The sequence below is a fragment of the Pollachius pollachius genome, assembly GCF_949987615.1.
Source record: "Pollachius pollachius genome assembly, contig: scaffold_451, whole genome shotgun sequence".
NCBI lineage: Eukaryota > Metazoa > Chordata > Actinopteri > Gadiformes > Gadidae > Pollachius > Pollachius pollachius.
In genome coordinates this window covers 5,001-16,177 of record NW_027641257.1, presented here as the reverse complement: position 1 = coordinate 16,177, position 11,177 = coordinate 5,001, and the positions used below count along the sequence as shown (strand labels likewise).

General features: G+C 51.6%; 1 protein-coding gene across 1 annotated transcript; it reads left to right on the top strand.

Annotated features, from left to right (window-relative positions):
• Positions 1-243: 243 nt before the first annotated feature.
• Positions 244-9,619, top strand: LOC307091691 (disintegrin and metalloproteinase domain-containing protein 12-like; the record flags this gene model as incomplete). The annotated part of the gene is given in 9 exon segments (XM_079759341.1): positions 244-333; positions 1,001-1,066; positions 1,068-1,197; positions 2,726-2,834; positions 3,849-4,047; positions 5,534-5,611; positions 8,663-8,707; positions 8,709-8,772; positions 9,477-9,619. Coding segments are annotated over 9 exon segments (924 nt in total), but the record flags the coding sequence as incomplete, so codon positions are not given.
• Positions 9,620-11,177: the final 1,558 nt, after the last annotated feature.

The following is an 11,177-nucleotide window of genomic DNA, read 5'->3' as shown; positions in this document are numbered from 1 at the left end:
TCTACGTGTGTGTGTGTGTGTGCGGGTGTCTACGTGTGTGTGTGCGTGTCTACGTGTGTGTGTGTGTGTGTGCACGTGTCTACGTGTGTGTGCGTGTCTACGTGTGTGTGTGTGCGGGTGTCTACGTGTGTGTGTGCGTGTCTACGTGTGTGTGTGTGTGTGTGCACGTGTCTGCGTGTGTGTGTGCGTGTCTACGTGTGTGTGTGTGTGTGCGCGTGTCTACGTGTGATTGTGTGTTTGCAGGAGTGTCTGAACCCCTGCTGTAACGCCACCACCTGTTCCCTGAAGGGCGACGCGGTGTGTGCCCACGGACAGTGCTGTGACGACTGTCAGGTAGGACGCCCTGCGGTTAACGGTGTGTTTTACCTCAGGCCCTCGGGGGCCATGTTGCCCCAGACTCACTCTATTGATTGATCAGATGCACGGCATCGCCTTCATTAGCAGGCTCCTCATTTGCATCTCTCTAATGAATCAGGCCTTAATGAAGTGCCGCTGCAATCAATTTGTCTCAACTGTGCCACTGTGTGTGTGTGTGTTTGTGTGTGTGTGTGTGTGTGTGTGTGCGCGTGTGCGTGTGTGTGAGTGTGTGTGTTTGTGTGTATGTGTGATTGTTTCTGTGTGTCTGCGTCTCCATCTTTATCTCTTTGCTTACCTGATCGTATCTGTCTCTTTTGTCGTATCTGTTTGTGTTTGTCTGTCTGTCTGTCTGTCTGTCTGTCTGTCTGTCTGTCTGTCTGTCTGTCTGTCTGTCTGTCTCTTCTTTCTATGCACCCTGTCATCCATCCTACTCTCTATTTATATGTCTGTCTGTCTGTCCATATGTCCATCCGTCTGTATCCGTCTATCCATCTCCTCGTCTGTCGGTGTGTCTGTACGCCCTGTCCTCCGTCCTTCATGCTTATGTTTGTGTTTGTCCGTCTGGCTGTCTGCGTGTCTGTCCGTCTGTCCGTCCGTCCGTCCGTCCGTCTGTCCGTCCGTGCGTCCGTGCGTCCGTCCCCAGCTGAAGCTGGCGGGCACGCCGTGCCGGGAGTCCAGTAACTCGTGCGACCTGCCCGAGTACTGCACGGGGCGCCCACCCGCTGTGCCCGGCCAACGTGTACCTCCACGACGGCCACGCCTGCCACAGCGTGGACGGACACTGCTACAACGGCGTCTGCCAGACCCACGAGCAGCAGTGCATCACCCTGTGGGGGCCCGGTGAGGCGGGGGGGGGGGGGGGGGGGGGGGGGGGGGGTGAATGGGAATGGGGCGTTGGGGTGGGTCTGTGTGTGTTTGAGTGTCTTTTTGAGTTTGTGTGGGTGTGTGTGGGTGTGGTTCTGTGTGTGTGTGTGTGTGTGTGTGTGTGTGTGTGTCTTTTTGAGTTTGTGTGTGTGTTTGGATGTTTCTGTGTGTATTTGTCTGTGGGTTTGTGTGTGGGTGTGCAAGTGTGTGTGTGTGTGTGGGTGGGTGTGCAAGTCTGTGTGTATGTGTGGGTGTGTGTGTTTTTGTGTGTGGGTGTGCATGCACATTTGCATCTGCGTGTGTATAGCAAGAAATCAATATATCAATGTCTGTATGCGTCAATGTGTGTGTGGGCGCCGATTTTTATGTGTGTGTGTGCCCGTGTATGTGTGCGACTCAGAGAGAAAAGTCTATTTCCTATCTCTTAATGTCATCTACATTGTACATTTTGTGACTCACGTTTTTTACGTTCTACTATTGACCTTAAAAGAGTCTCCGAATATCATCCGCCGCATGTCAAAGAAAATTGCTTGCCCTCCATAATAAGACCCTGATATTAATGTTTACTCACTCTGCAGGGACTGATCCAAACGACTTAGGGATTTTCCTCTAGATCCATATCGCTAGGGAGCAGGTAGATGGGGTTAGAGCAGGGGTCTCAAACTCAACTTACCTGGGGGCCGCTGGAGGTAGAGTCTGGGTCAGGCTGGGCCGCATCAAGTATTCCACAAAAAAAATTTGCACAACTGACCCAATCTAAGTTAATGATCGGGCTATAATTAGATTACGTTGGCTATGTAATCGCTGACAACAGGGGTCGTTTCATAGCGGTTGGTGGAAACCGCGACATTTTTGCGTCCTTTGGCTTTTGTCGGGACTCAGGACACGAAACTCAAAATTGGGACTGTCCCGGCAAAACCGGGACATCTGGTCACCCTATCACAAGTGATAAAAAAGCGTGGCAAGTCACTCAGCAAAAATGTGCGTTTGATAACAACGTGCAGGCCGCACTTACACTAAACTTTGTTGTCAAGTAGGGGGCCACAAAATATCATCCTGCGGGCCTCAATTGGCCCCCGGGCCGCGAGTTTGAGACCCCTGGGTTAGAGAGAGGGCATGTGGCTCAGGAGCCTCAGGAGGTAGAACAGGTTGGCCCGTAACCGGAAGGTTGCTGGTTCGATCCCCGGCTCGCCCTCCTCCTAATGTTGAGGTGTCCTTGAGCAAGGCACCTCACCCTGACTGCTCCGGACGAGCCGGCCGTCGCCTTGCGTGGTCGACACCGCCCTCGATGTGTGGATGTGTGCATGAATGGGTGAATGTTAGGCAATATTGTAAAGCGCTTTCAGGGGCCACTGGATAGAAAAGCGCGGTGTAAATACAGACCGGTTACCTTTTAGAGCATCTTCAGGCTGCCTCCAGCTGGCCTTCAGACAGAGGGGACAGAACCCAGACCCTTCCACACAAACCCTAACCAGACTCCTGTCCCTCACCTCGTGGTCCCCAGGAGCCAAGGCGGCCCCCGGGATCTGCTTCAAGCGGGTGAACTCGGCAGGAGATCCCTACGGCAACTGTGGGAAGGATTCCAAGGGCTCCTTCGCTAAGTGTGAAGCACGGTAGGGAACCGTGCGCCTTTGACCCTGTTCTGTGTTCTTAAAAGGGGAACCGCCTCGTTCGGGTTTTTGTCAAATATGAGAGAACTGCCTTGTGGGTTTGTTTTTCCCGAAAAACGAAGGAAACATACCATTGACGTAAACTTTCCGCAAGAAAATATTACGTCAATTGGAGATTTAATCTGCGAGAAGGTCGATGCTGGCAATGAAAAATAGTACTTTGGATAGCTAGGATCTTATCCTAGCTAGGATCTTATCCTAGCTATCTTTGGTGTAAACGGGGAATGGGTTAACCTCATCATTGTACCGACAGCGATATATCGTTTCTCTATCTTCTGACAAATTTACTTCGCTTTGGATAAAAGCGTCTTCTAAATGCCCTAAATGTAAATCTCTCAGTTTTAAAGTTGCATTAATGATTCAATTTCATCCTTAAAACAACAAACTTGCAAATTGGCAGCTTATAAGCTAGTTCCACCCATCATTAGCTGGTTAAACCCCAGCCTAGTTTCAGCGCTATTGCATCATTTAGTGAGAAACACTGAAACAGAATGATAAACGACAGTGGGTTATTCTCTGTGACGAACAACATGGTCAAAAACTTCTAATTAACTCACTAAAGTAGGTGTTTGCAGGGTTGTGCTAGCAAAACAACAAGTGCCGTTTAGTGCGGGGGACTTTGAATGAGTAGTCTTTGTGTTTTTGGTAATGGCATTACTTTGTCGGTGGAAAAAAAAGGCCATTATGAGCTTCCTCTTGACGTGAGTAATTAAGTTAATTGCCTGAACGACGGGGTTAACTGGATTAGCCGATGGGGATCGTCTGTTATCCTGATAGCCTGTCGAACACAACTTCCTGCGTCAATAACTCACCAGTTAGTGAGTTTCAAATCCTGTACCAAGAGACAATTGGGTCCACACATTAATGTTATGCGCGCTAAACGGTGTTGAGGCAGCAGAGTGGGGTTCCAGTAACATTGCTGCTGTTGTTGTTGCTTGTGTTTGTGTTATGGCACAGAGACGCACAGTGTGGCAAAATCCAGTGTCAAGGAGGAGCCACCCGCCCTGTCATTGGCACCAACGCCGTATCCATAGAAACCAACATCCCCCTGCAGGAGGGGGGGCGGATCCTGTGCCGGGGGACCCACGTCTACCTGGGGGACGACATGCCGGACCCCGGCCTGGTGCTGACCGGGACCAAGTGTGGAGATGGCATGGTGAGAGCCAGGCACACACACACACGCACACACATGCACACGCACATGCACACGCACACACACAGACACAGAGAGAGAGACACACACACACATTCACACTCACTCACACACACACAGAAACAGACACATACACATGCATACACATTCACTTGCAGACACACGCACACACAGAAACAGAGACACATGCACATACACACACACACAAACATACAGAAACAGAGACACATCCACACACACACACACACACACACACACACACACGCACACACACAGACAAACGCATACACAAACACAGAGGAACCTACACACAAACAGACACACACCCACACACACACACACAGACACACACACATAAACACACACGGGCGAACCAAGGCATTGCAGCCTTCAGTCCCCCCACCCGTGGAGTGTTTAGAACCAAGATGGCGGCTGTAAGTGAATCATGTCCATTATCCGTTCTGAAGCTTCGAGCCAGAGGGCAGCTGAACTCAGCCAGGGCAGCTAAAGCTCTCTGGGCAGCGCGGGTGGAAATGAACATGTGTTTAGTGACCTCATGCTCTGATGTCACCTCACTGTGCTCCGATGGTGTAAGCGCCTCTTAAGGGTGTGTCCGTTCGTTAGTCCGGGATGGGCACACTACTGCAGCACGCCTGTGTGTGTGTTGGTGAGTGTGGGTGTGTGTGTGTGTGTGTGTGTGTGTAGTTGTGTGTTAGCAGGTGTGGGTTGTTGCTTGATTGTGTGTGTATGTGTGTGTGTGTGTGAGTGTGCGTGTATGGCCGTGCGTGTATGGCCGTCCGATGTCTGCGTGCATGGGCGTGCACTTGACTGGGTGTGTGTGTGTGTGTGTGTATGTGTATGTGTGTGCATGCCTCCTCATGTGTGTGTACGTGTGTTCGCATGTGCATACGAGTGTGTGTAATCCGGGGCTGTATCTCTGTCCAACACACACATTCCTCTACATAATCATCAGTCGCTCCGCTGATCCAGCGCGACAGTCTGCTGGGTCCAAGGTCTCCCCGTGTTCGCTCCCACTCTTCCAGCCAGCCTCAGCCGCCGCCTTCCAATGTCAGGCACTCACAGAGCCCCCTTTGGTGCTGCCAGGGCCTATCTCCAACAACCAGATGGGACTTGTTTAGGGTGGAGGTGCCTTCTACACGACAACCCACCAGTCCACAGCGAAAAAACAACTAGTGACGGCTTTGAACGTTGGGAGAAGGCGGTGGTGGAGAGTGATCCTCCCTTAGCGTAGTCCCTTAGCGTAGGATATTTGTTGGGGAGCTCTGCCTAATTGTTGCAGCGGTTAGAAAGTGGCTCGTTAAAAAAGGGAAATAAAACCGCAAAACTGGATCGGCATGTTGCCTGCCTTCGATCGTCTCCACGCCCGATCAAAGCCTTGTGGTGATTCTGGCCGCAGATAGAAAGCTCACACGTGTTTTCCCTCTGTGTTGTGTCTCTGTGTTGTGCGGTGTTGGGCGTCTGTTTTTAGATGTGTCTGAACCGGCAGTGCCAGAACGTGAGCGTCTTCAGCGTGCAGGAGTGTTCTTCAAAATGCAGCGGTCGGGGGGTGAGTACACACACGCCTCCTGCTCCCTGTGTCCTGTCTCCAGTGTCCTAGCTTCTTTCCTCTGTCCTACACCCCTGTCTCTTGTCCCCGTGTAACCTCTAGTGTTTCCTATGTCTCCTATCTACTGCCCTGTCTCCCTTCTCCTGCTTCCCGTTGATTATCTCCTATGTCCTGTCTCCTGTATCCTATGTCCTGTCTCCTGTATCCTATACCCGATGCCCTATGTCTGTCCTATGTCTCATGTCTCCTCATCTCCTATATTTGGTTTCTTGTCGCCTATTTCCCATCTTTAATCTTGTATCTCCTGACTCTAAACAAGTGTTTCCAACAACCTAAATCCTATTTCAGATCACCACAGGATGTTGTCGGTGTGAAATCCACAAGGTTCCCTCGAATTAAAACCCCCTGCCCCTTTTAATCGACTAAAAACACATTGGTACTCTAGAACACGGAGTGGGTCTTCTTACTCATCAATATATGGGCCTGTACGGAAAAGCACAAAAGACACACAGGCACACACACGCGTCTGCGCACACGATGTGCACGCACACGCACACGCAAGCACACACGCACACAAACAATTAATCATCAATATAAGGGCCTGTACAGACAAACACAAAAGACACACACACACACACGCACACACACACACACGTGTGCGCACAAACGCGCACACACACTTACTCATCAACATATGGGCCTTTACAGAAAAGCACAAAACACACACACACATACACACACAAACACACACACACACACACCACACACACACGTATGTGTGTGTGTGTGTGTGTGTATGTCTATGTGTGTGTGTGTGTCTCTGCTCCCACTTGAATCCAAAAAGCCAGTATATGGTGTCTAACCTTTAGGGCTCGGTGCAATCAGTCATTCTCGCCGCTGAAAGGTTCAATCAATTAAATGTAATGACTTCATTTATGTCCAGCCCACACGGCCGTTCATCATTACCTGATTCCTATAGGCCCGGCGCCCTTGCGCCGAAACGCACGGAAACGCGGCGTAGTTAGCACGGAATCCGGAGAAGCCGGTCTAATGCTGTTTGACTTTGGGTCGGGCGGAGGAGGATATTGTGTTTGCTTCGTGGCCGGGTGGTCCCTGACACCCAATATGTGGCTCTGCAGTAATGTCATTACCAGCGCAGGTCAGCGCCCCCAGGCTTCCAAGGCCGATAAAAGCCAGGCTTCAGGCAGGTTTTAAGCATTGCTCAAATATGCGGTAGGCCTATCCTATCCATGAAGTCCAGGGTGCAACAGTTAGCTGTCACTTCCTGCCGCGGACAAAGACAAAGGGATTAGTTGCTCTTTAAATTACAGGGGGATTTGCCTCCCATTTTTAAAGCTCTTCTATTCCATTCTATTTCTTTCTTTTTTTTCCCAGCGCTGGACTTAGGGGGAGGCAGGGACAGGGGGAACGAAAAGCATATCAAAACAAGTGGTTGCCCTAAGAGGGAGTCAGGGAAACCCCGACACAGATCAGATCAAGATGTGGCCTTCCACCGGGCCCTACAGCTGCTCTCTATTTCAGCACTTAGAGATCCAGTCCCACCGCGAAACTCTGGCCCCCCCGCCCAAGGGGGGATACATGGAGATACACGGAGAGAGAGAGAGAGAGAGAGAGAGAGAGAGAGAGAGGGAGGGAGGGAGGGAGAGAGGGGAAGAGAGGGAGAGGGGAAGAGATAGAGGGAGAGAGAGTGGGAGGGAGGGAGGGAGAGGGAGGGAGGAAGAGAGAGGGACAGGGTAAGAGATAGAGGGAGGGAGGGGGAGAGAGAGGGGGAGAGAGAGAGGGGGAATAGAGAGCTAGAGGTAGGGAGAGGGGGAGAAGGAAGAAGGGAACGGTGACAGGGGGAGGTACCTGCTGTGAATGTTTGGACGAACGGTGGAGAAAGAGAGAGAGAAAGGGAGGGAGGGAGAGAGACATCTGAGAGTGATATTTTCCGATTTCTAAAATCTCTATTATTTAGAGAGAGAGAGAGAGAGAGGGGCTGAAGGAAAGAGAGAAGGAATGCTACACATCATATAAAGGAGAAACGAAAGGAAGGAACGGAAGAAAGATTCAAAGAGATGACTAAACTGGGGATGTAATAACATGTTACAGGGGGGAGGGGGTTAAGGAAAAATAGGATGTTTTTTTCATATATTCCAGACAGACCGACCACACGGACCCACGCGGCGCGGGTGTCACGTTCGGAGCGTCTGTATCTGTTAGCGCTAGAGTTAGCCCAGTGGCGCGCTATGCCTCCTCAGAGGGCCCCCGTCACCTGTTAGAGGTAATGCCCCGTCTGACGCCCGCTGGCACGTTGACTTACGGGACGGCCTCCGCTCCCGACTGGCAGCAGACGTTCAGATGGTTTCATGCCCTGGCAGCATCGCCCTGCTGAAAGAGGAAATGAGAAAACCTGAAGAGAACCGTAACAGGCCTGGTTGATAATTACAGAACTCGTTTGTAAAACGAGTTCTGTGAGTGAGTGCGTTCAGAGGGTCTGTAGCTCTCGAAATGATATTGACTTTTATTAATATAGCGCTTTTGTAAGTACTCCAAAAATGATAAGAGTTCTGAGCAATTCATACACTTGAGTTTCTTAAGACCTGACTCGAGTTGCTAAGCACTTAAGTACACAATAAGTAAGAAATAGAAGATTTAAAGCTCCAAAGAACTCCATTTTTTTGATAAAATAGCAGAATATCAGGGACAAGGGAAAAGCCTGAGATTTATTAGCCCTGTCCGAGGATTAGGCTTCCTGGTCGCCACGGTGTGTGGCGCACTTTACACATGCTTGCTCATCATAACGCTCATACACAACGACGGTGCTGAAAAAGTTACCAAAAATTCCTGTGGCCCGTGACCATGGGGATAACCCAATCCCCCTCCTTCCTTGAACCCTAAAACCAAAACGATTTTGTTTTAAAATCTCATAGTGTTGGAATCCCAGCTGAACCATTGGGGTTCACTTGCTCTTTCACAGTCCCTCTAACCCCCCCCTGTGTGTGTGTGTGTGTGTGTGTGCGTGTGTGTGTGTGTCTGCGGGATCACCAGGTGTGCAACAACAACAACAACTGCCACTGCGAGCCGCACTGGGCCCCCGCCCTTCTGCGACGCGGCCGGCTTCGGCGGCAGCGTGGACAGCGGCCCCATGAGGCTGGCAGGTAAGCCCTGCCTCCCCCCCCTCCCCCCCCCCCTCCCCCACCTCCCTCCCTCCCCTGGCGTGACATCAGTGCGACCTGCACGCGGGGCCGTGTTGGTGTTGGAACGCACCCGGGCTCACACGCCAGAGAAACTCATTTCCTGTCACTTCCTGTTATTTCCCCTCCCTTCTGAGGCCGCTAACACCCCTTAAGGAGGAGGTGTTAGAGAGCCCGATCATTTAATTGGATGCTTTTATTCCAGACTGCTTCTTAGAATTGAAAAGCCGTTGCTTTGACGTCTCAGAGCTCTGTCAGCCTCCCTTTGTTTTTGTGGTTTGCAGTGTAGCAGTAACATTCACCCTGTTCACGTGTTTTCTGACTGAATCTGAGTACATTGGGTCATTCTCCCTGTAGCCATGCTGTTCGCGGTGCTGCCAGAACACCCTTTGAGTAATCCCTTGTCGCGCGCTGCGCGGCGTGTGTGTGTGTGTGCGCGCGTGTGTGTGTCTTGTGTGCGTGTGCACGTGTGTGTTTGTGTGTGTGTCTGGGTGTGGCTCGTGTGTGCATGTGTTTGTGTCGGTGTGTGTGTGTGTGTGCGTGGTGTGTGTTGGTGCGTCCTCGTTTTGTGTGTATGTCCATGTGTGTGTGTGTGTGTGTGTGTGTGTGTGTGTGTGTGTGTGTGTGTGTGTGTGTGTGTGTGTGGGGGGTGTGTTCCCGTCCCTCAGACAGCAGGGGTGTGATCGTGGGGGTGCTGGTGGCCCTGCTGTCCCTCCTGGGGGGCCGGCCTGCTGGTGTGTGTGAAGAGGAAGAGCCTGTCTGGGCGCATCCTCACCGGCCAGAAGAACCCCCTGGGAGGCAGCTCAGGTGAGGCCGGGTCGGGGGGGGGGGGGGGGGGGGCTGAGAGACTGGATCTAGTGGCCTTACTTCAATGGATCCAGTGGACCCGCTTCACTGGATCCTGTGGAGGGAGACCAACGGATCCAGTTGAGCGACACCACTAGATCCAGTGGTGTCACTCTACTGGATCTAGTGGTGTCACTCTACTGGATCTAGTGATGTCGATCTACTGGATCCAGTGGTGCCGCTCTACTGGATCTAGTGGTGTCACTCTACTGGATCTAGTGGTGTCGCTCTACTGGATCTAGTGGTGTCGCTCTACTGGATCTAGTGGTGTCGCTCTACTGGAACTAGTGGTGTCGCTCTACTGGATCTAGTGGTGTCCATCTACTGGATCTAGTGGTGTCGCTCTACTGGAACTAGTGGTGTCGCTCTACTGGATCTAGCGGTGTCGCTCTACTGGATCTAATGGTATCAGCCACTGGATCTAGTGGTGTCGCTCCACTGGATCCTGAGGTGAGACTCCAATGGATCCAGTGGACCCACTTCATTGGATCCAGTGGTGTCACTCCACCGGATCTATCCAGTGGACCGACCACCACTGAATCCAGTGGTGTCGGTCAGTTGGATCCTGTGGCGCGACACCACTGGATCAGGTGGAGTGAACCACTGGATCCATTGGTGTCGGTCCGTTGGATCCTGTGGCGCGACACCACTGGATCAGGTGGAGTGAACCCACTGGACCCAGCCACTAGGTTCAACACCCCAGTAGCCCAGCTGGCTCTGTTACGTTCTGCCGTCGGTGGGTGACCCGGGTGTGTGTTTGCTGACAGGTCGCTGAGCTCGGGGCCCCAGCCGGGCCGCGAGTCCCTCTCACCCTCCGTCCTCCGGGGCCACGTCTCCGTCCCGCCCGGCCCCCGTCCCGCCCCCCAGCGCCAGCATCTACAAGGTAAACAACAGCCAGGTCACCGTGGCGCACACACACAGACAGACACACACACAGACAGACACACACACACACAGACATACACAGAAATACACACAAACAGACAAACACTCACAGCCACAGACACACACACACACACACACACACACACACACACACAAACACAGACACACACTGATAGACATACACACAGAGACACACACAGACACAGACATAGTCACACATACACATAGAGACACATACACAAAAACAAACACAGGCAGAGTCACACACACACACAAAGACAAACACACAGACAAACACACACACACATACACACACACAAATACAAAGAGACAGACACACGTACACAAAAACAACACAGGCAGAAGCACACACACACAAGCACAAAAAGCATGCACAAACACACACACAGACAACACAGCCTTACACACAAACACACATGCACACACACACACATACACACACATACACAAAAAAAAAACACAGGCAGAAGCACACACACACACAAGCACAAAAAGCACGCACAGACAGACACACAGACAACACAGCCTTACACACAAACACACACACACACACACACACACACACACACACAGACAAATACACCAAAAAACACACAGGCACAATAACACGCACACAC